Raw genomic sequence first — 25,091 nt, 5'->3', positions numbered from 1 at the left:
TTAAGCTGTCACAGCTAGAAAGAGCCAGAATAAGGATTCCAACCCAGGCTGCGTGAGTCCAGAGCCCAAGTGTCACCCCTATGTAGTCCTGAGGACGTGTGCCGGCCCACTGCCCGGGCACAGGAGGGACCTGATGATTACTGGTTGAAGGACTGCCTTTGTAGGTCCACGAAGAGCCCTGTAGCTATCTCTCTCCCCATCCGCCCCTCCCTGATAAGGAAGACTTGTGCTTGTATCCCTCACCTTGATATGATTTTATTTTCCTTTTCAATGAAGACAAAAACCACCACCACAAAAGCCAGGAAAAGGGCATATTTGCTCCTCATCCTCAGGCTGTGCAGAAAGTCCCGGCAGTCCTGGGGAAAAGCGAGTCCTTTCTCCATGGGGAAGGGTGGGGCGGTGGGCACTCAGCTCAGGAGCATCACTCAGGGCCTGGCTGGTCGTCTTCAGGTGGGGGACACCCTTGTCCTGTGAAGAGACCGGTGGTCAGGACACCCCTGTCTGGAGATGAGGAATGAAGATGAGTTTTTCCACCCAACTTACAAGGGTTGTGGCCCTGATTAGGCAGCCAGAAACCCAGACCCACTCTCCCAGTGGATGAGAGGTGAGATCAGATCATTTCAAATGCCAATCAGCCCTATGATTCATTCATCCCACTTCCATCAATTTATCCTTTGACCTCACACGTAACTCAAGGGCAAGTACACTCAGGGCAAGTACGCAGTAAGAATGTTCCTTGCACTATAAATGTCTGCATTTGCAAAAGACTACAATACCTAAATAAAAAAATGATGGAGATGGCCCTATGAGTGCTGATGCAAATAACCTAATACATATACTAGATCCTTCACTCGGTCCCTTCCAAAATCCCTTACATGGCCCTCGCGTCTCAGCCTCCTGGAGCAGCCTCCCGGTGGCTAGGTTAGGGCTCCCCTGCACCCACCACCACGCAAAGACTCCTATTAGCACCTGAGACTGTCATAATGTGAGCCCACTTGTAGTGATTTGTTCAACGCTGATCATCCCTCTGTGGAGTGCAGGGAGTTTGTCCAGGACCCTCATTATCCTTTAGCACCGGGCTGGGCACACAGGAGACACCTGAGCACGGTCACCACATAGCAGAATGGATAAAGGAATAAATGACCCTCAATGGAAGATGCATACAATTTTAAAAGCTGGGGCAAATACAGCACGGCCTGATGGTGCCCATTTCCTGCATTCCTCCTCACCATCACACACACCCCTGTCCTGCATCATGAGCCCCGGACTCCAGCACAACACCTGCCCCCCGCCCCCCATTGAAAAGTCTATCCCTTCTCCATAAGGACCTTCATCCACGAGTTACTATTTGCTCCAAGTGTGGAGAAGTCTTGTGACCCGGTGCAGGGCACCCAGGATCATCTCTCCTTCTGGAAAAGATGGATATTCCCACAGAAAGCAGCTGACGTCAACATGGGGGAGCAGGAGGGCAGGAAGGCAGGTCCCGGGACTGCACCTGCATCACACAATGGAAATGGCCAGAGGGACAGTCAGAGCATGTCCTTTGGGGAAGGCAGGGGGGACGGGGGCTCTGCAACGCAAGGAGGCAGATGTGTAGCCTGGCAGCTGAGTGGCGGCACCCAGCTGTGTGGGGCAGAGGGGTCGTGAGATGTCCTGAGTGTGGGTGACTGGAGAGGGGCTCAGGAGGGAAGAGGCCTGCAGGCCAGCTCCAGGGCAACTGGAATATTCCTGCCCCTTCCTAATTCTCCTGGGCCTTTCCCCACACACTCACTAAACAACTCCTTTCTGAGCACCCACTCTGTGCCAGCCTCTGGTCTAGGCTCTGGGGATACAGCAGTAAACAGGCAGACCTGGTCCATGCCCTCAGGAAGCTTCCATTCGGGTTGGAAAGGCCAACTGGAATTATTTGGGTAGCCAAAATTTATTGAGTGCTTACAGCTCTGTGGCCGGTGCCAAGCTAAGCACTTGATTTGCATTTCCTCATCAGATCCTTACAGTCTTATTAGGTAGCAACTATCCCATTTTATAGATGAGGAAACTGAGGCCAAGGGGTTAAATCACCCGTCCCAGTTTCCTCCAGCAGCAGCCTTCATCGCCTCCCCAAGATCCAGGTCACTCGAGCCTCTCTCTGCTCCCCAGTCACCCCTTCCATAGCACGTATGGTTGGGCTTTCCAGCTGGTGGTCTGTCTGTCTTCCCTTCTCAGACTCCGAGTCCCCTGAAGTAGGGACTTGTGTCTGGAACGGCACCCACCATATACCAGCTGCCTGACAAAACACGAGTGAGCAAACCTGTCAAAACTGGTGCCTGGCAGGCTGTCACATGAATTTGCAGAATGACGGGCAGAGCTAGGTTCCCCGTTTAGTCCATGGTGGGGTGCGAGGCCACCCGTCCCTCTGGAAGGGTGAGACCCGACACTGAGTCTGCAGAGCACCAGGGACTGAAATCCTGACTTTCTTCCCTCTCATCTCTCGGCTGAGAGTTGCCTGTGTCTGATGATATGAGGGAAGCAGAAGGAGCCGGGTCCAGAAGTCCTGGGTTCTAGTCCTCTCTTCCTCTCTATCAGGCTGTCTAACCTTATATGAGTGACTTAACTGTTCTGGGCCTCAGTTTCTCAACCTGTAGCATATAAAAAAACCTGTATATAAGGTTGCCGTGAGGAATAGTATTTGGGGCACTGTAAGTGTTCATGAAATATGAGAGGGGAGAAGGGGCAGGGGTGGGTGGAGGGAGTTGCCTTGCCCTCGCTGATCTGGCCCTTCTGGGTCTTTGGTAAGATTAGAAGTTCGGCTGTCTTGATGATGAAGCTCCCGTGCTTTCGCCTCCCTTCCCTTGCAAGCACTGTTTCTATTTTTGAGCTGCCACCCCAGTCCCCTAACCCCCCTGAATAATATAGGATTCCTAAGAACCTTCCCTGCCCTAAAAGGAAGAAGCAATGGTGAAAACTCTCTGACACAAAACACAGGGCAGGCTGTTGGCTCCTTCGCCCTGTCCCAGCAGGCCACTCCTAGCTTTAGCTCTAGAAGCCCAGACAGTGGTGGGCGGGGAGGTAAGGGAGGTTTAGAGGTCCTAGGGGGAATGTGGGAGGTCCTTAGACCCAGGAGGTGCAAGGGGGCCCCAGGGGCCAGTAAGTCACAGGGTCATGAGGGAGGAAGATGGGGCCAGGATGTGGGGTCACCTGGCAAAGCTCCTGACAGAGGCCCTCTGTAAGAAATGGGTCTGTGAACATCTGTGAACACTAGTCAAACCTTTGTGCTTACCTCCTTCCCAAAACCCATAGTGCGCCCTTGCTTAGCTCATGGGAAGCATGAAACATCTTTTCCTTCTCTTGGCAGACGCCGCCTCCCGAGGGAATACTCGATATCTTTTCTCCCCTGACACCCAGCAAGTGATGTGACAGCCAAAGGAAAAGGGGAGACGCCAGCTGAGATCCCATTTCCAGGGCAGCAGGGCCAATGGTGAAGAAGGCCAGAAGCACGGGCCAGCCCAGCTGTGCCTGGATGCAGCAGGGGGTGGGACAGCCCTTGGCCCAGTTAGACCCAGTGCTCGGCTCGGGAGTCCTCCCCGGGAGCCCTTCCCTGACCACCAACCTCACGCGGACCACCTCCCCTCCCCCAGCACTTCCCTTCCCTTCTTAGCATCCTGCTTTATTTCCTTCCTGGCCTGAGATGTACTGGTTTCTTGCCTAATGCAGCCCCTGGCGTGTAGGTCCATGAGAAAGGAGAGCTTCGTCCATCTGTTGCATCCTTGTATTCTGTGCCCAGAATCCCCGTGTCCTACTCTGGGCGTACTAGGCACAGAACAGGTGCCCCAGAATACCTGTTGAACGAGTGGACAAATGCCATTTCCAAAGCATTTGGCCCAGCGGGAGTTGCTTGCTCATTCTAAGTCAGTGGGACACACGAAGAAGAAAAAGCAGTTGTCCCCTGGATGAGTGGACGATGTGTGTGCTGTGAGCATGCACTGTGGGTGTGCGCTCTGAGCATATGCCCTGAGTGTGTACTATAGGGATGTGCCAGGTGTGTACCACAGGCAAATACTGTGCGTGTGTACTATGGGTGCAGCTTCACACTTGGGGCTTCACATCTGTCAGTCTCTGGAATTATCACTGTCAACCTGGGATGTCACTTTGAGCATGAAGAAACTAAGCCTTGGGGCTTTCAGCTCAAGCCCGCACAGCTATGTGCTAGTGACAGGAGGCCAGAAAACCGCCAAGGGTATCCCACATAAATCTTAGTGTGGGAGAACTGAAGAGAAAGTGGGCTGAGCTAAGGCCCCAACTCTAGGCACCAACCTCCCTCTGCTCCTCTCCCCTCGGGGGCCTTTCTGCTCAGGCCTCCCTCCTGCCCAGCGAGGGGGCCCTCACTAGACAACAGTTTTCTACTTGGATGCCTCCCAGTCTGCTCCTGCCTCCCCTAGGGGAAGGTGGGGTCCCGAGTCTGCTGGGAATGGAGCTCTGATAAGGGACGGGCCCTGCCAGACATTGCATCAGGCAGCAAAACTGCACGCCCCTCGCATGCAGAGGCCAAGAGCACCGAGGGGGCTGGGCCTCAGCGGTCAGAGGCTCTGCTCCCCCTTCTGTTCCATCGGTGGATGAGCCACCCCGAGGGCTCTGGGGTGCAGTGAAGGCCCCTGTGGGAAACTCTAAACCAACATCCCGTGGGCCACAGCCCGGGGGTAGAGGGGAGGTGCCCCACACACGATGCCACCAAAGCCCGTGAGGGGAAACCTCAGGAGGGCTTCCTGGAGTTGTCTCTGAATCCCCCAGAGAGTAGGACAGAGGGCAGGGCAGAGAGGAAGGGCTCCAACGCTGGGCCTGCCCCTGATGTAGGCCATCTTTGCGTGGGGAATGCAGAAGCCCATCCAGTGGCCTGTCCAAGCTGGGTTCCGTTTCACATAGGTAAGGAGGGCCTGGGAAGGACCAAGGCTCCAGTATCTCAAGCCCAGTGTCTGACAGGAGAGTAAATGCCTAAGGGCTGTTGGATGCACCAGGGAGTGAAGGAAGAAGAGAGTGAGGACGTAAATGGATGTCTGGCTGATGCTCCCCTGCGCGGCTTGGGGCTGTCATTCCTCCTCGAGCCTGCTCACAGGCCAGGACTCTAGCTTCCTCTCCCAAGAACAAACCCCTCTAGGACCTCCTTACGGGCCTACGCCCAGCCCCAGCCAAGACAGAGACAGACGAGAAGCAGCCAAAGTTGAAGGTGCGTCTCACCTCAGCAACAATGGACATCCAAGAACTTGTGAGAAGCTGTGGGCCACAGCCACGAGGTGGGCCACGGACCGGGCTGAGGGCCAGCCTGGTGGGGATGGGGCTGCCACAGACTCTCGGGGCATCAGCTCCGCCTGGGACAGACCCCGGCTGCCCCTCAGCCCTGTTTTGCAGTGTGGGGATGTGGGACAACACACTCTCTGCTCCCATTTGAGAGTTGTTTCATCAGGGCCTGCTCAGCCCCGTGAGCAAAACATCCCGTGTAAACCCTAAAGCCAACAGGCACATGAAATACAGGGCTCCAGAGAACAGTCCCAGGGCTTGCCTGTCAGCAAAGGCACTTCTAACACCTCTCACACTCAGCCTGCAACCCTGGGCTGGGTCGGAGCTGACCCCCACTCTGGGCTTTGTCCAGTCGGGGCCTGCAGTGGAAGCTGGGGTCCAGGTTGTCCAAAGAAATGCATCCTGTATACTCCTCCCCCTAGATCATGAAAAAAACAAAACATAGCTCTTGTCCTAATCCTGCAGAATGTCGGGACTTGGAAATTTTCTTACCTGCCCTTCCTCATTTTTTATCTATAGAAATTCAGGCTCAGAGAGACTAAAGGATACAAGTGGATGGTGACAAAACTCAAACTACTACACGGGTCTTCTGTCTCCCAGGTTAGTGATGGCCTTGCCATCAGGTCCCAGTGTAGCACTCTCACTCTCACGGCTTAGGCCACTTAAGAAGCTTCATTACCGGGATGGCAAATACACGGCACCACACACCACCACTCACGTGTCTTGTGCCTGGAGCAGACGTCACTCATCAATGTCCTCTCCATAGCTGCGACTGCATGTGGCCTCATAAACCTTATTGCAGCACCAATCCATTAGAGTTGTCAGGTGAAATAAAACCAATTTGCCCTCCCAACTTTACAGGATCCTTACTGGCTACCAAACAAAATTCCTCACCACCTCTTAGTTTGGCATCCTACGATCTGATGTCACCCTGAAATGCCAGCCCAAACTCCAAGTCTCCTCTTACATAGGCCCTCCATTCAAGCACATGTGCCTCATACATCCACCCTCCAAGCCCTTAGCTTAGCCCATAAAGCCCTTTACTGAACAAAACGTTGCAGATTATCATGAATGGTGAAGGTTACTAAGAATAGTTAAGACAAAAATTGGCAAAAAAGAAAAAAAAAAAAACCTGCTTTTTCAAAAGAATTGCAATGGATGCAAAGTTCTTAGAGCTCCACCTTTCTCCCTCACGTGGCTTGTGCTTTCCTGAACTAGAGTGGAGGCGGAGTTACCGAGAGCCTAGGAAATTGCACAGAACCGCTGCCAATCCATTCCATACCACAGCTGGCAAAGATCTTTACACGGCTAATTTTATATTATTACTCACATGCCTTTATATGTTTTTATGAATAAGAGCCAAAACTTAAAAAGTCTCAGGGCTTCCCCACAAAATGTTTTCTGGGTTCTGGCAAAATTTGGGCAAGCCCACTGGAGTGTGTCTTAAGTGTGAACATAAGCTGCTGTGGGTACTACGGCAGAGAAAGGTTGAGGCCAGTTGCCTAAAGAAAGCACATGAGGGCAAATGGAAACGACACACGGGGCCCATTTTTTCACATATCAGATTGAAAGACAACATCTTCTATAATCTACTGTACAGGTAAAGTTATGGAGAAACAATTGGCAAACTGGCAAACACTTGGCGCTCATCAAGACCCCGCATGCCTCCACCTTCCCCAGCCTGTTGAGGCGTATGACCAGGTTTCGCTCAGTGGGATGTAGGTTGGAGCGATGTGAGCCACTTCTAGGCCTGGTCCTTCCGATGATCCTACACATTCCTCAGACCCACTCTTCTCTTGCTGTGGCAACACTGGAGGCCACATGTTGCAGCTGGCTTAGTCTAGATCCTGAGCTATTGATGGGAGAGCCCCCAAACCTGTGTCAGATGCAGTGCAATAAGCCTTTGTGGGGCGAAGCCACTAAGATCTGGGGGTGTGTTACTGCAGCATACAGCCTGTTCCGTCCTAACTAACACACGGGATCTTCTGGTAATGCTGATGAGAGCGTCCTTTCTGAAGGACAATTTGGCAAAACCATCACCATTTTAAATATGCACACTCTTTGACCCAGCGATTCCACTTCCAGAAATTAATCCTGCAGATACACCCCCACAGATACGAGGACACACACAATAGTAAACTGTTCATAATTGCAAAAGGCTGAACATAACCCTAATGTCTGTCAACAGGCACAAAAATAAAAACTCAGGACTAAAGAGCTAGTTTGAGGGGCACCTGGGTGGCTCAGTTGTTGAGCGTCTGCCTTTGGGAAAAAAAAAAAGCCCCCAAACCAGGGAGATAAATGATGGTACACTTACCAGTGCAATCCTCTGTGGTGATTAAAAAGAAAGAGGCAGCTCTGTGTGGGCTGATGTGAAATGCCGTTCCAGACATGAGTGATACAAAGTAGGGGCAAATGCAAGGTCTACAAACATCTGTATAAAATCAGGGGTGCACACACACAAACGCTCATTCACAGAATCTCTCTAGAGAGGAAAACAAGAAATTGGCAGGAGTGGTTGCAGGGAACTGGGAAATAGGGGTGGGAACGGGGACCCATTTTTCACATATACCTTCTTGTATCGTTTGAATTTACCATGCTTATTTATTACTCTGTCCATATAAAAGGAAGTGGTTATAGGGGCACCTGGGTGGCTCAGTTTGTTATGACTCTTGGTTTCAGTTCAGATCAAGAGCTTAGGGGTGTGGGATCGAGCCCCACACTGAGCTCCATTCTGAATGTGGATGCTGCTTGGGATTCTCGCTCTGCTCTTCCACCCAGTTCATGTTCTCTCTCTCTCTATAAATAAATCTTTAAAAAAAGGAAGTGGATATAAAATAAGAATAAAAAGAATATATGACATTGTGTTGTAACCCATTGCCCTATATACAGTTCGTGCTTAATGTTTTTACTTGAATGATCAAGTCTGCCTATGCTCTGTGATACACTTAACCCAGCACAAGCAAGAGGGAGCTTGACAAAGATGGTGACTGTACCAGGTTTCCAGTGTCTTGAACCAAAGAATGCGCTTAGGCTGAGGACAGCAAATAATCCTCAACCCATGAGCCAAAGCCAATAGATGGGTATTAGAGTTCTGGGACAAGACTGAGGCCAAGCTTGTGTTCCAGGAGGAAGTGTGGTAGTTGATTAGTGATGTCTGCCGCGTGTGTAGGCTGGGAAAGGGTCGACACATGTGTCACATACTTGTCACTTACTTTAGGAGGAGCAGCCTAAGAAGGCTAGGAATCTTCTGGGTCATGGAATTCTTTTCTTCTCTCATTCCTCATGTGCCCTATTATTTCCATTTTGGTCATGTTCATTACTACAAAATTCTGTGCTTATTTGTGGGTTTGGGAGCTTTTGCTGGTTTGATTGGTCAGCAACCCTTCACTCGTAAACCTGTATACATGCAGATGGGCACATCATAGGTGAACGTGTTCAGGAGAAGCCCATGGCAGCTATGGGAGGATTGGAGGTGCCCTTTAATATTACACAGCTTTCCCAGCCTGCTCTGCACCTTTGTGAAGATAACTCCACTACGGCATTTCTGGGATCACTGGGTAGGAAAAAACTCTCAGTGTATAAGCCCAGGATCCGCTTCCTGCTTCATTCTTTTTTTTTTTTTTAAGATTTTATTTATTTATTTATGAGAGAGAGAGAGAGACAGAGAGCACAGCAGGAGGAGGGGCAGAGGGGCAAGCAGACTCCCTCTTTTCAACTCTGATGGCAGGTGAATCACTGGTGGGGTAGGATGGGTGGCGGTTCAGAAATTACTGACATCTGAGTCCCACCCCAGCGATTACAACTGAATTGGTCTGGGTATGGCTTGGGCGTTGATTGTTTAAAGTTCCATGGGTGGTTCTACCCTAGAATGGGCAAGGGTTGAAAGCCAGGCTTTAGACCATCCAGCTTCCTTAAAGAGCAGCTGCCTATGGCACCAGCTCCGCAGCAAGACCAGACTGGGAGAGGGGGGAGGGGAGGGAGTGGCCGGGGGAGGGTTGCTGATCTTTTGCTCACCAGGGATGGATGCCAGGAGTACAGGTCTGTGTTCCTTGTTTTACTCAAGACACAAGCACTTGGGGAGCTTCTAGGCCTGTGCTGGAGCGGTCCACTAAAAACCAGCTCCCCTATACCATGGGCTACAACTCTGCAATAAAAAGGCATGAACTACTATTACACACAACATGGACAAATTTCAGGGGTACTGAGTAAAAAAAAAAGCCAGTCTCTAAAGGTTACATACTGCACGATTGTGTTTATATAATATTCTAGAAATGACAAAATTATAGAGAACAGATCAGCATTGTCAGGATCTAAGGAAGGCATGGTCCAGCTATAAAAGGGCCACGTGAGGGATGTCTGTGGTGCTCTGTCTTGACTGGTTCAGTGTCCTGGTTGTGATCTTGTAGGAGCCTGTATAGGATGTTACCATAAGGGGAACTGGGTAATGGGTTTATGGGATCTTTCTGTATTATTTCCAAAAATTACATGTGTGTCTATCTATAATTATCTCAAAACTAAAAAAATTCGGAAATTGGGGATTACGGATTGCACCTGTGATGAGCACCGGGTGATGTATGGAATTACAGAATCACTACATTGCACGACTATAACACTGTATGTTAATTAACTGGAATTAAAAGAAAAACGTTTAAAAAGTTAAAAAGTTTAGCCGAAAAGAGAACGAAAGGAAACTGGCTCTCACCACAGAAGGGAGATTGGAAGAAGACCTTGGAAATACAGCTAGAGGCAGAGATGGTCTTCGTGGGGCAACTGAACTAGTTGAATCCAAACTGGAACCTTGAGCTTGGCTTTTTTGTGGAATCATGAACTGGCCAGGCCCCTGGGGTCTATCCACGTGCAAGGATAAGCCTGAGGACTTTTTGTAGGGGAAACTGAGGGAGGAAGTAGAACCGCCCCATCCTCACAGCAGGAGAAAGACAAAGAGAGGGATGGGATTTGAGGGTTTGAGGGACCCCCATGGTCTGTGACCAGCTGCACCCCACTGCCGCTGCTGCTGCCCCCATCAGCGGGAAGGCCTGGTGTGGGTTCCAAGTAGAGGAGATGCTGGGAGCAGGCCCAGGGTCCATGTGAGGCCACACAAGGCTCAGTGTGCCACTGGTGCTGCCACAGGGCCCGGAGACCCCGGCGAGAACTTTGTAGGTTAGCCAGGTATGGCCTTGGCAATGGTGTAACCCTGGGACGCATGGGTCCTGAGAACCTGGGTGATCTCTGAACTACTCCTGGGACTTATCAAGAGGCAGAGCAGGGATCCCTGGGTGGCGCAGCGGTTTGGCGCCTGCCTTTGGCCCAGGGCGCGATCCTGGAGACCCGGGATCGAATCCCACGTCGGGCTCCCGGTGCATGGAGCCTGCTTCTCCCTCTGCCTGTGTCTCTGCCTCTCTCTCTCTCTCTCTGTGACTATCATAAATAAATAAAAATTAAAAAAAAAAAAAAAGAGGCAGAGCAAGCTTCAGAGCAAGCTTCAGGTGCTTGGGGGCCATTCTGCAGCTCCCGGGCAAGAAGGAGCAGGAGGAGGGTTTGCACAAACGTGGGATTTGTATTAAGTTAAAAGTCTAGGGAAAGTCCCTTGCGAACCTCTGGATGATAGAAGCTCATGCAGGACAAGTCGATTCACTTGCAGAGTACTTGCTCCTGTGGCCCAGGCGCTGGCCATGGAGGGAGGGAGAGACACCGTTTCGGCCCTAGGGGAGCTGAGCGACGAGTCCCCACTGACCGTGAGCAAGGTACTTGGAAGCACTTCACACACATCAATGTATTTAGTCCTCGAAACAACCCTATGAGGAAGGTGGGACAGGACCCTTCCAGCTACTAATCACCACCCCCAACTAAGGCAAGGAGGCGCCACACAACCCACCTCCAGGCACAAGGTAAAGCTCGGTTTTGAACCCAGGCAGTCGGGCTCCACATTTCAGGAACGCAACTACTACGCTGTATCACTGAGCAACCAGGTTTAGCCAAAAGGTGGGAGCCGCACAGCAGCAGGCAGCTCAGGGCTCTGGCCGGGATCTCGTCTGCCAGGACCTGTCGCCCACTTGCTGTGTGGACAACTGTCTAGACCTCTGCTTATCTCACACTCCTCAAAGAGACACACATGACCTCAGATACGGGGTGCCTGGAGTCTTGTTAGAAACATCCTTTGAAGGCACAAGGCCACTGCTGGCCTCCCAGGAAACGGGAGCCTGCTGGCTGTCCCAGATAAGCAGCTGTTGCTGGCTGTGGAGGACATCGAGTAGAAAGCTGCTCCCGGCCAACCCTGTGGTTCGGAACAGGGGCCTGGCTCGTGGCAGGAGGCCAGATCCCAGAGGCCGGTGGCCCCGAGAGACAGCGTGAGGACATGCCGCAGAGAAGACAGGAGACGGTGCCCGTGGGCTCTGCTCTTCCAGAAACAACTTCAAACATGGCATCCTACCTGGGAACAACAGGGCCCACCCTAGCTTTCCTCCACATGCCCACCCCACCCCACCCCTACCTTCCCCAGATGGGTCCCACCATTAACAGAGGACACAGGAGGGCAGCCCGGGTGGCTCAGCGGTTTAGCGCCGCCTTCAGCCCAGGGCCTGATCCTGGAGTCCCGGGATCGAGTCCCACAACAGGCTCCCTGCATGGGGCCTGCTTCTCCCTCTGCCTGTGTCTCTGCCTCTCTCTCTCTCTCTCTCACATGAATGAATAAATAAATAAAATCTTCAAAAAAAAAAAAAAAGGGACACAGGAAACAACATGGCGGACTGGGCTTGTTCAGACCCATGTCTGTCTGGCTGCAAAGATGGGGCGGGGCGGCGAGGGGTTCCCAGCTGACTGCCTGCCTCTCTCATCCTCATCTGTAGAACAGAGTTGGGGACAGCCCTGGATTCGTTCCCTATAGCTGCTGTAACACGCCCCCATCAACTCAGTGGCTCAAAACAACACATAGTTATTACCTTAACAGTTCTGAATGTCAGAGGTCCGAGATCAGTTTGGACAAAAATCAAGATGTCAACAGGCATCTTGTGTTCCTTCTAGAGCCCTGACATTTCCAGCTTAGCTTCTAGAGGCTGCCTGCTTTCCATGGCTCGTGGCCCTCTCACCCATCTCCCAAGCTAGCAATAGCTAGTCAGGCACCACTCTGACTTCCTCTTCTGTCGTCAAATCTGCCTCTTATCAGGACCCGCATGCTGACATCGGGCCGTTGGATAATCCGGGGTAATCTCCCTGTCTCAAAATCCTTCACTTAGTCACACTGCAAAGACCCTTTACCTTGGGAAGTAACACATCCACAGGCGTGGGGGGTTCATGTGTAGACATCTTCGGGGAGCCATCGTTCAGCCTCCTGTGAGCACGTCCCTCATGAAATGGGTACTACAAGTCCCACGCTTAGTGTGGCGTCTAACCGATAGGAGGCCCCTGATGCTTAACCCCAGCTGGGAACAAGAGTCACTTTTCCAGCTGCTTTTACAAAATATTAGGGCCTAAGGTTCACTCCCAAAGATCTGGGAGGGGCCTGCGCACTGGAATTGGTATAAGCGCCTTAACGACTCTGTTGGGCAGCCAGGGATGGGGTTGACTCTAATAAGCACTGAATTCATGTCAGCAGTTTTTCTTATTCCCCACAGCTACTTAGCACTGGGCCTCCATGCCCAGCAACCATTCAATAGATGTTTGTTGAAGTACACTGAACTGAAGCACCCCTGGGGCCTCGAACCAGCCCTGGAATGGGATAGGAAGGGCCAGCGGGCTTCTCACTGTTGCATCAGGGCCTGAAGAATGAGGTTCTGTGGGCAGAGGCCAAGGACTTGAATCAACTTCACACCCAGAAATGGCTGCTGGGGTGGGGAGGGGAGGAGGGGTGCTGGAGTCCTTCCTCCTCCCCGAAGTCCAGTCAAGGGGGGCGCCCTGAGCAGAATCCAGTCATCAACGGGCCATTGTTAATGGAACAGAGGGGCTCTGTGCCCATTTAACACTTCCCTCCCTCGCGAGGCTGCTCCCAGCTGAGGGTTGGCTTCTAGAGGACTGCAGGGCTGGGGAGGGCCCCCCCCCAGGCTCTGAAGGGGGAGGATTAGGAGTGGGGGCTGAGGGTTCCCCGGGTGGAGGAGCAGAGGCAGCTTAACACTTGGGCAAGCCGGGTGCTGATGCACGGGCTCAGCTGCAACGCCAGGAAGTTTCCAGGGGAAGCTGGGATCCAGGGAGAGCCAATGAAACCCAGCAGACCCCAACCAGAGTGAGGGGGACAGCTTTCCCCATGGGATGGTCACGCTTGACTTCCCTTCTTCCCTTTAAAAAACCAGAATGGGTAAAACCTACGTGGTAAATGGCACCTTTCATTGGCTATAGAGGAACAGTGTTTTCCAAAGGCCTGGGAGGGTTTTATGTCCTGTGGGTTGGGGATTTAAGAGGCAGGTAATTCAACCAGGGTCGGGCATAAACGTCCCTTTGCTTAGCAGACCTTTTCTGCGTTCGGCACTTGATATGAATAGTGTGAGCTGGATTTTGGGAGAGTCGCATCTAGGATCCCGAGGATATTGCCTGACTGGCACTCTCAAAAATGTCAGAGACCCGAATTCCGCAATCCTCATCTGTTGAATAAAGCAAATCCTCTGGCAGTCTCTGCTGAGAAGTACACTGCTTTTTTTTTTTTTTTTTAAAGATCTTATTTCTTTGAGAGAGAGAAAGAGAAAGCAGAAGCAGGGGGATGGGCAGAAGGAGGAGCAGACTCCCCACTGAGCGGGGACCCCCCCCCCAATGTGGGGCTCCATCCCAGGCCCCTGGGATGACGACCAGAGCCGACTGAGCCACCCAGGTGCCCCAAGTACACTGCTTTAAAAAGCAACTGAGGAAGGCTGGATCTCAGAATGGGGTCTAGGGCAGCCGCAGCAGCAGCACCTGGGAGCTTGGTGGGAGGAGCGCACATTCTCGGCCTGTCCCCAGGCCTCCTCAACCAGAATCTGCAAGCTGTTCCAATAAGCTCTCTAGGTAAGTCTGATGTAAAGTTTGAAAATCATTCTTCTAGAGCAATATTTTTCAAACTCCAGCTTGCAATCAATTTGGTAGGTGGACAGGCTTTTTAAGAAAAAATTAAATAGAATTGTGTAGAACTGAAAATATCAGAGTGTATCATGTGTAATAAGGATTCAGACGGGGTTCATAAGACTTTTGTTTTACTTCTCAGTATCTTTGGCTAAGGTTTTGGTCCAAAGATTGAAAACTTCTGTTCCAGGGGGCACCTGGGTGGCTCAGTGGTTGAGTGCCTGCCTTTGGCTCAGGTGTGATCTCTGGGTCCTGGGATTGAATCCTGCATCAGGCTCCCAGCTCAGCAGGGAGTCCGCTTCTCCCTCTACCCCTCACCCCACTCATGCTCTCTCTCTCTCTCAAATAAATAGATAAAACCTTAAAAGGAAAAGAAAAAAGAAAACCACTGTTCTGGAGCTGGCATGTACCCATTTCAACCAGCTCCCCTTTTGTAATTGGTCTGAATCAGGAGGTTTTAAAGATCAGAGACCCCCACACTCCCCTCCCCACATGCCCTCAGGGACAGGGAAACAGATGAGAGGGGCTGCTTTGGGGCACACAGCCTCCTTACAACACTGGCCTAAAAGTTAAACTATGCATTTCCCCATGTTTATAAAACTTTCCGCCTCTCTACTGCCCCCTCTTCTATGTATACATGCCTAGAGAGGTATGTGCACCAAATAGCCAACTGGTTACATCTGGGTGGTGGGGCTGAGGGGGGAGCTGCAGCTTTCTCATCTGCATTTGTCCATTTTACTTGAATTTTGCACAGTAAGCATCTACAACTATTATAAAAACTATAAAATCGTCACTTAAAAAAATACAGCTGAAGGTTCATTTCTGGGTGGAAATAGGGAAAAGAAAGGCATTCCCATGCGAGGGCATGCACATTATCCCAGGGGCCAAGCTGCCTAAGAGGGCATCGTGCCTGGCCAAAGTCTACTCTAAGGCAGAGCCCCACATGTCCCCAGAGCCCTCCCTGACCCAGCCCCCTCAGCAATAATCAGTCCCCCAGAGGAACAGCACTGCCCCCACATACCCCCACACATCTGTCACCCTCTCTTTCCCAGGAAGCCCTTTTGCTACTACTGGTCCTCAGGCCAGCCCTGTGCACAGCCTGGATCCTTACTACCACCTTTGCCTTCATTATCCGGATGAGAGAGGAAGGTTCAGAGAAGCTCAGCTACCTGGTCAAGGTCACCCAGCAGGAGATGCAAGGCCAAGATATGAAGGGCAGGGTCTGTGACATCAGATCTCCAGCACATTGCTCTCCTGGCACTATTTATTCCTCTGCTTGCTCCATTCTTATGTATTAGAGCTAACATTTGCTATACAGCACCACATAAATATGTCAGGAAAGAAGGTGGGAAGAAGGGAAGGATGCAGAGAGGAGGGGGTAGGGGAGGAGCAGGGAAGGCCAAGGTCACACTAGGTCACACCAGGAATGGCAATGGAGAAGGGTGGACCTGGCTGCATGAACCCCCACACCTAGGGGACCCTGAACATGCAGTCTGGCCAAGAGGCAGCAATCTGCCCCCACAGGCCCCAGCTGCAGGCCCCAGCCCAGCCAAACAAGAGAGGGGAGTGGAGGAGAGGCAGCTGGGAGCACAGGAGATTGCCACCCTTGGCAGCTAAGGGGCCAGGCTGGGGCTGTGGGGACTGAGGGATGTGGGGGCCCTTGTGTCACCTGGGTGGAGTCCAAGCTGACTGCGAGGGGGGCTGCGAAGTGGCAGCCAGCACAGCCTTCGAGGGAGCACTCACTGGCTGAGCAATGACCCCGGGCAGGGGTCACACCAACTGTCCAGGGCAGCTACTCTCGAGCTTGGGCCTCAATTTGGAAGAGATTTCACCTTACAGCTGTTTGTACCTTTCCAATTGTGGACCATGGGCATATCTTACTTAGTTTATAAAATTTAATCAAACTAAAAAAAAAAACAAAAAAAATTTTTAAAGCAGATCCCAGTTTCTCCTCATAGAAGTAGAGGCAAAGTTCTTTTGAGGTGGAGACTCCCATTTTAACATGCCTTTGAATTTAAGCAGCGGCAAAGCCAGCAAGGAAAATCAGGAAGCAACGAGAAACAAGATTGTCCCTCCCATCAAACTTTAACAGTCTACTTTCCCTGCAAGAAAAGGGACAAGGGTCCAGAAGTTATTGCTCTGGCTGTTAGGGGGAGTAACTGGTTTGGGTCCCCTCCCTTCTGGGTGTGGGGGGGGTGGCCACCCCTGAAACCTGAGGGGTCCTGGGGCCTAAGGCGGGGGCAGTGTCAGGAGGAGCCACCCTACAGACTGTGGAACCCCGGGGGATCCCCACATATCTGTGGAGGGGGCACCTGGAGTTGTGCTAACCTGGGACTTGGGCATGCAAAAGGCGATGAGGGACCCCTGGAAATCTGGCACCTGTCGGTTGAGTCACAGGCTGAGTGATCACCTCAGCCAGGTATCTGGTGGAAGCCCTTGGTTTCCAGGCCAGGACTCAAGTGGGCCGGCTCTTCTGGTGGAAGCTGGGGGAGGGCCCCATGGCTTCCAAAGTACTCCGGAAAAATAGTAACTCACAGCCCAAGGGAAATCAGAGCTTTTCTCTCCCCCCAGGGGGTCATTCTCACTGTGACAAGGGGACCCAGTGACTGCACAGTGAATCTGAAATTCGAGCCTGAGAACAGAGCTGGCCTGTACCCTTGGTGTCAGAGGAGAGGCTAGCTCCTCCCTCCGCCCCCGTCCTCCTCCTCACAGAAAGAAGACTTAGAGTCTCAGTTTCCTCCCTTTCCGGCCAAAGGAGTTCAGATGAGCCAGAAAACCCCCCTAAGCCTCAGTGTCCTCACCTGGAGGATGGAGCTAACCATGCCTCCCTCGTGAGGCTGGGGGGGTGAGGACATGGGAGACCACAGGGCAGGCCCCGGCCCCTCCTCCCGCCTGGGGCAGCTGGGGCGGGAGGAGCTGGGAGTCGCAGCAGCAGCTGCAGCAGCCTGGCATCCTGTGCCCGCAGACTGCGCTGAGGAAGCTGGCACTCCTCCCCTCTCTTGACTCACACTCCTTTTCCAGGTCTGGCCCACCAAAACCAGAACGGGTGCCCCCTGACCCCCGTGCTCCCTCCAGAGACGTGAATTTCACCCCAAAAGGCCACGTCAGCAGGGTTTGCATGGCCAAGAAGCTGGGTGCTCTCTCCTACCTCCCTGGAGATCCACAGTCTCCAAGAAACTCCGGGGAGTGATTCACATTGAAAGATGAAAACTCTCCTGGCACTTCCTGTCTGCACACCATTTGGCAGGCATGGGTTCATACACCCTACCTCCTATGACTCTCCGGTGGCTTCATTTTGCAGCTGGATCGTGGAGTGGCTAGGAGCATAGGCACAGCTATAGTTGGGCAGTTGAGGGTTTGAATCCTGGCTGTGTGACCTTGGGCAAGTCACCTAACCTCTCTGGGCCTCAGCGCTGGCATCTGTAAAATGGGGCTACCTCGTGCAATCAGAGTGATGCGAATAAAGCACTCAGCCTGAGGATGCTTAGTACATATAGAGATCTCAGATACTCAACAGCACCTAGCAGGAAGGCAGAGGCCTTTAGGATCTGACATAGTGCTGGGCACACAGCTCAAGCAGGTTCTACTTTTTTTTTTTTTTTTTAAAGATTTTATTTATTTATTTGACAGAGAGAGAGAGCAAGCACACAGCAGACAGAGGGAGGAGAAGCAGGCTCCCAGCTGAGCAGGGAGCCCAATGTGGGGCTTGATCCCAGGACCCTGGGATCGTGACCTGAGCTGAAGGCAGATGCTAAACGATTGAGCCTCCCAGGCACCCCCCTCAGGCTTTACTTTTTAAAAGTGATTCCAACACTGCAATTCCCAGGGTTCCAATCAGAGACCTGGCAAGGATATACTTCTGGAAGTTCTTCATGCCCATCACCACTTCCAGAAGCTTCTGTCACAGCTGAGCTTATGAGTCAGGGGTGTGGTGCGGACCCCAGGCAGGGAAGGAAACACTGGGAAGGTAGGAAACAGCAGCTGGGGAGAAGCCAGGACAGGAAGCCGGAAAGCTGACCTGGCTCTGCTACCCAGGTTGTGAGGGTCCCTTACAGGACTTCGGGCATGAGGTCACCAGAGAACCACAGAGGGCAGACTGGCAAGTAGGCAGCAGACAGTGAGACTCAGTGATGTCAGCTTTCCCAGAATGACTCAGTGGTGCCCCTGGGCTGTGAATGGTGAGCTGTGTGCTGCGGCCTCAAGGCCTCCCTGTCTCCTTGCCCTCGGAGCACGGTTTCTCTCCTTCCCCCGTCTCCTCCTGCCCTCCCCGCCCCAGGGAGGGCCCATGACTACAGCATCCGTGCACCGCTCCTGGCTGTGCCCCTGGTGCTGCCTCTGTCACATCTCTGCAACCTCCACATTGACAGACCTAACCGCCAGAGAGACTTGGATCTCATTCCTGCCCCCGACTCCTCCTCGCTGAGCCATCTGGGGTGGGTTAACCTGCCTCTCTGAGTCTCAGTCTCCTCATCTGCAAAACGGACACATTGCCAACAACCTTGCTAGGCTATATGGGGCTTAGTGAGCCGGTCTATGAAGTACTTGGCACACAGCAGGTGCTTAGCAAATGCAAAGTATGGCATTCAAGGGCCTCTATGATCTGACCCCCACTGACTTTTGAAGCTGCATTTATTTATTTATTTATTTATTTATTTATTTATTTAAAAATTTTATTTATTTATTCATGAGGGACACACAGAGAGAGGCAGAGACACAGGCAGAGGGAGAAGCAGCCTCCATGCAGGGAGCCTGACGTGGGATTCGATCCCATAACTCCGGGGTTATGCCCTGAGTCAAAGGTAGATACGTAACTGCTGAGCCACAGAGGCATCCCCAAGCTGCATTTATTTTAAAAATGCGAATAATAGCTCTTTCTTCTTGATGCTTCCCGTATGCGAGGCACTGCTCTAAACACTTGTATAGGGACACATTTTATTCTCCTATCACCCCCACGTGTGTGTGTGTGGGGGTATCGTTAGCATCTCCATTTTACAGATGACAAAACTGAGGCACAGAGAGGTGAAGCAACTCGGCCGTGGTCACACAGCAGTGAGGAGCAGGCTCCTTTCCCTCGCAAGCAGCCCGGCTCTCCAGCCTGCACCTGCAGCTACAGCTCCATCCTGCCTCATCTCTCATCTTCACACATCCTGCAAATTACAGTTCAGTCCAACTGGACTCCTCGCCATACTCTGCATTCTATCTGAACCTTCCCACCCTGTGCCTTGGCGCAGGCTCCCTCCCTGCGCACAAATGCCCACCTCGTCCATGAAGCCCTCTCCAAGTCCTCCCTCATGGCCACCTGTGTTGGACTTGAGGGTGGCTATCTGTGCTATCTCCTCTCCCCTTCTAGACTGGAGGTACCTTCTGCTACCCCCAGGCCACTCTGTGCAGTGTCAGCATGAGCGGGCATGCAGTACCTGGACAGGCAGGCCATGCTCGGGCTGAAGCCCCTAATGTGTGCACCCTGGGTGGTGTGGAGGAGAACCTGGCACTCAGGGTCCCCACTACTTCTGCAAGAACAGCCCGAGGCCTGCAGCTAGAACCAGCCCCAGGAGGCAGCCTGCCAGCTGGGCCTCCTTCTCTCTGCTCAGGGGAACAGACTCAGCCACAGGAGGCATGCATTGCCTTGGGGGGGTGAACCCCGGAGGGACTGGAGGGGCTGGAGGGGCATCTTCCACAAGGGCACAGGACTGAGAACCATTGCTGATGGGGGGGAGCCCAGAGTGCAACCTCCCACCAGCCCACCTAATGCAAAGGGGCCTCTCAGAGGGCCTCAGGCCCATTGTCAGGATCTCGGCCCTGCCCAATCCATAGGGTAACAACTGTGGCAGCGCACGAGCCCACGGTCCCAGTCTCCTGCTTCTACCCGGTCCCACACAAGGCTCTGGTCCACAACGACTCCCACCACCTCCGCCCAGACACAGACCACTCCCCAGCAGGAGCATCCCATCACACCCGCCGCTGACCTAGGCTTCCGGGGTGACCCCCACGCTGAGGCCGAAAGGCAGCTGGCCACAAGAACAGCAGGAAGGAGAGGCCGCAGAGAGCAGGAGGGTGCGTCTGGGGAATGGGGACAGTCTGGGCCGGGGAACAGCGAGGACAGGGGGTGCTGGGGAGGGCAGGCTGGGGAAGAATGACCATCTAGGAAAAGCCACTGGCACCCTGAGCACCTCGACACCTACCCCGGGGGGGCCTTCTGTATTGCTGGAGCACCCCGATCGGCCAGTTCCTCTTCGCTGGCTCAAATCCCTTCTCCAGCCATCGATGCCGCTTCCTGAGGCCGGGCCATTGCCAAGCGGAAGCAGCAACCGGCAGACGGCCGGCCTGGCCAAAGGAGCTCTCGGGCCACGGGAAGGGGCCCCGTCCAGGTCAGCCCCGGGGAAGCTGGGGACCCTCGGGGGCCCGCGGCCGAGCCCCGGAGCGGCGGGCTGGGAAGCCACTGCTCCTCTCGCCGCGGCCATGCAGGGGCACGCCTCCGCTTTGCACCTCGCAGCGGCCTGGGCGGCGGGCAAGGCCTGGGCCTGCGGGGTCTGGAACAGGGCGGCAGCGAGGCGCCTCCGTCCGAGCCTCGGGGAGCAGCGGGCTGGGCCGGGGCTTCCTGCGTGCCCCGCGGCCGGGCACCTGCACCCCGACACGCCGAAGAGGAACCTTGCGAGTGAGAAAACAGCTCCTCTCCGGAGAAAAACAAGAGAGGGGCCTGATCTTCATGGTCACGGGTGTTTCGGTTCTTCGCCCCCCACCCAGGCTGACTTCCCCTTCCTCGCAGGTGCTAGGCTTCCGCCCGGCCCGGGCTGCGGTCACAGCCGAGCCGGGGCCGCGTGCCCTAGGCGGGACTCCAGTTGTGAAATTTCTTGCTGAATATTGGTGCCCTCTCGGCTGGCGGGGGCGGGGGGGGGGGGCAGTTGTTTTCAAAATATTTCTTCTGATAGCACTGCTTTGGCTCGGCCCCTTAGCACTCTGCGGAATCCTGCAGATGGGGAGGCAGCTGGAGGGAAAGGGAGGAGAGGGAGGCGGGGAGGAGAGTGGGGGAGGCCGGGCCACCCCTCAGGTGGCTGCGTGGGCTGGGGCGCGCGTGAACGGGCATGCACACGCACAGGGATGGAAGCACGTCGGCCTGCAGAGGGGGGCTGTCAAGCCGTGGAGCCTTCTTCTGAACCAGAACCTCCCTCAGAAGCTCCATGTGTGGGGCACCTGGGTGGCTCAGTGGTTGAGCATCTGCCTTTGGCTCAGGTCATGATTCCTGGGTCCTGAGATCGAGTCCCCCATCAGGGAGCCTGCTTCTCCCTCTGCCTGTGTCTCCTTCTCTCTCTGTCTCTCACGAATAAATAGGATTTAAAAGAAGAAGAAGAAGAAGAAGAAGCCCAATGTGAACAACAGACAAGGTGGGGAGAGTTCTGGAACCCCACCCTCAGCAGGCCTCTGAGGGATCCCCACTGACCTCTGGGGCTCCAGGGAACCTAGTCTGAAAACCCCTGCTGCTAAAGGAATTCCCGCCCTTCCTTGGGGAGAGTTAGTACCAACATTGTCTTAAAATAAGGAGCTTTCTGAGGGAAGATGAAATTATTTTCCTAATAAATTATCTTTTGAGTCTAGTCCTACAAATGCCACACATTCTGAGAATCAGGGCCCAGAAAGTACAAGGTGTTTGATTCCCCTCACTGACAAGTTTGTGGGTACCTCTCTGAGAAGTCTTGTGAACTTGGGTCTGAATAACTGGGGCAGAGGGTGTGTGGTGAATAATACTTGTAAACACATGCCTAGTTCTATGTACAGGCACATTTCTAAACTCCCCACAGACACTATTTCACTGACAACCCAATTACCTATGACCTATTATATCATCCCCTCTTACCTAAGGCCCAGAGAGGTTAAGTAACTTGCCCAAGGTCACAATGCTACTAAGCAGTACCACGAGTACTCTAGCTTCAGGACATGGGCTCTTAACCATTACATAATTTGCCTTCCGGAATGAGTGTGTCCCTGTGTTTGGGTATCTATGTGTGTGTGCACGCATGCACTTGTGCCTACAAATGTTTTGGTATACGGTATGTCCAGCTGTTTACTGAAATATTTGTGTGTGGGGGACATATGTGTGCGTGTATTTTAGGCCGTGATGATGTGATGGTAAGTATGTAGGGATGCAGTCTCTCACCCACCAAGGCTGCAAATTAGGGGGCTCACCCCAAGTTTTCTTTCACCAGCCTGGCCGCAGTGTGACAAAAGAACTCCTTGGCCAGAGGCAGGACCCAGAGCCTCCCAGCAGTGCCTGGTCTCCAGATCCCAGAGGTTTCGGTTTGCTGATCCAGCTCGGTGCAGTCACATACAATGGAACGGCCCTAGCCACTCCCTGGGTCCCAGCCAGGAACTGCCCCCATCCAGAGCCTTCCGTCTCCCTTCTCACTAGGCGCTGGGTTTTAGAGTTCTTCAACTAAAAGCACAAAGTCCCTAAGCTATCACGAATTTGCTTCCTCCCCCGTAGACCCAGTAACTCGCGACAGCACAAGAGCTCCTTGAAACCTCTGGCATGAACTCACACCACCAGTGCCTTGCACTGATATGACCTAATCTGATGCGACTCTGGCCAAACGCAAAGAACCCTGACATTCTGGTTAGTCCTGAAAGCCCTTCAAGGTAAATGCACAGGCCTTGAGGGTTTCTTCACATGTGAGCCCCATCTTGGGCCAGGGGTCGGGGCATGAGAGGGGAAATTTAGCTTTAGTCCATCCACTCTCAACTGATGTTTAAGACGCAAAACTTCATCAGGTGCCACGAGCCTGGACACCCCCCCCCCCCCCCGCCCCCGCCATTCTCCATCACCAAAGTTGAACTCACCAACCGGGAGACCACCCTCTGCCTCGCTGAGTGGGGCCAAGGCCGAGAGACATGCTCAGATAGAGCAGGGCTGAGCTGGCCCCCACATGTTCCTTCTGGTCCCAGCAGCCAGGATGCCAACCTCCCGCAGCACAAGGACAGGCCAGCAGTCTGGGCCCCTGTGTTCCCAGACTTTTGAGGCTCCCAAAGCCAAGGAGGAGGGGCTGGACAGGGAGAGGGGAGGGAGTGGGGAGCTGGTGAAAGCAGCCAGTGAGCCAGGTATAACCAAGGGAGGCCAGCACAGACCTTCCCAGGCTGGCCTCCGGGATGGCTGTTTACTTGTGGTATTTAGGAGACGCTCAACTGGGAACTGGCTTATTTATTTTCCACACTTTCCTCCAAATCCTTTTCAGAGAGTCCTCTAGAACCCCAGCGATAAATTTCTCAGGGCCCAGAGAAACCCACAGTCCTTCAGCACACAGCCATCTTTGTGGAGCAGGGAGAGAGGGGGGTGGGGGACATGCGGAGGGGAGAGGCAAGAGGGGGAGGAATGGGGGGATGGAGTTACTGGTGGCTGGGGGCTCCCATGGCCTGCCTGCCCCCTCTCTCCACGGTGGTGGATAAGGGTGGGGGGGAGCAACCAGCCAGATTTGGGGCAATGGAGCCAAAGACTGAGCCTGTCTACCTCCAAGTACAGAATGAACCGTCCAGCTGGCCAGGGACCACCCCACACCCAGCCGTGGAAGCCACATGCTCAGGGCAGGACAAGCAGCATTCTATCATCATCTATTTAGTCATCAGAGAAGAAGAGATGACATTTATGTCTTATTTCTGTTTAAGGAATGAAATGGAGAGCTGTTTTCCTCCTGCATGACTTCATGACAGGCAGAGACCTCTATGAGTGTTTCCTCATGGCTAAGACTCCCTTGGCTGCCCCGCTGTAGGACTTCCCAGCAGAGCCTCTCGCTCGCTCACAGCCCCTCCCTAGGCTTCACCCATCACCTGACAACGTTCCCAAGTACTTCCATGTCTCAGACAGTGGAATGGAGCCAGGGTACAAAGATGAACGTCTAGACCCTGTCCCTCGGGTGGGCAGCTTCTCCCCACACCATCTCCCAACTTCCATCCTGGACAGCATGCCCACTCCACAAGGGAGGCGGAGGAGGCTTCCAACACCTGTGGCTCAGCTCACATGGAGCTCATCAGTGTGGGCTTCCTGGGGAAGGTGGGCAGGGGCCAGCTGGGTAGCGATCACCCTCCATTGCTTGCAGCATAGCTTGCTGTGCCCTAGCTTCGTGACCTTGGGCATCCACAGCACCTCTCTGAGCCTCATGTCCTCATCTGTAAAGTGGGGACAATAACCACTGTCCCTCTCTGGGGCATGTGTGGGGAAGCTCAGGTTCGGGACCAGCTGAGCCATACATTACCATGCCTCACCCATCTCTCCTGGGGACCAGAAGCCACCCCAGAGCACATGGCAGGTGTGGGAAGGGCAGCCACAACATGTTCCTTTACATTCACCAGGAAGGAGGCGGCAGGCGAGGGTTGATTTCCATGTATAACAGATTGCCACTCTGATGACAGCCGAAAAAAGAAAGGAATATAGTAATCCACTTGAGGATGTTTACCTGGCAATTTCTCCCAAACCCAAACTTATAACTTGTATGGTCTAAAGTAGCAGCTTTCTCCCCACTTCTGGGGTAAGCAGCGAATCATGTCTCAATAGAATTACTGCAAAATCTCTCTCAATCACTTCCAAATCTCTGTCATTTCCTGACTCCCGTTCTACATGGAAGGTTCTAGCAGCTTGGAGCCACCCAGATTTTGATTTCCCATGGCCAGTGGTGTAACCCAATCTGGGCAGAGTGTGTGGGAAAAGGACTGCAGTCAGAGGCCCCAGGACCATGTTCACAAGTGTTAGTAAGAAGCCAGTGTTGCTTCTTTGTTGCCATGGAGAACCCGTAGGGACCTTAGAGATAGCCTGG

The 25,091-nt window shown here is 53.2% G+C and overlaps 1 protein-coding gene across 7 annotated transcripts in view; it reads right to left on the bottom strand.

Moving 5' to 3' along the window:
* The window catches only part of CHST3 (carbohydrate sulfotransferase 3), a 34,666-nt gene that overhangs the window by 7,133 nt on the left and 2,442 nt on the right, over nucleotides 1-25,091 (bottom strand). For 3 of the 7 annotated variants that reach the window (XM_072756243.1, XM_072756240.1, XM_072756245.1), the window contains exon 2: nucleotides 244-468. In XM_072756243.1, the coding sequence (XP_072612344.1) occupies nucleotides 244-383 (140 nt within the window). In that variant the 5' untranslated portion in view covers nucleotides 384-468. The other 4 variants (XM_072756241.1, XM_072756242.1, XM_072756244.1 and 1 more) reach the window with 4 other exon arrangements.

The sequence above is a fragment of the Vulpes vulpes genome, chromosome 4 (genome assembly GCF_048418805.1).
Source record: "Vulpes vulpes isolate BD-2025 chromosome 4, VulVul3, whole genome shotgun sequence".
NCBI classification, from domain to species: domain Eukaryota; kingdom Metazoa; phylum Chordata; class Mammalia; order Carnivora; family Canidae; genus Vulpes; species Vulpes vulpes.
The sequence above is the reverse complement of the archived record's forward strand: the minus strand, read 5'-3'. Positions and strand labels throughout refer to the sequence as shown.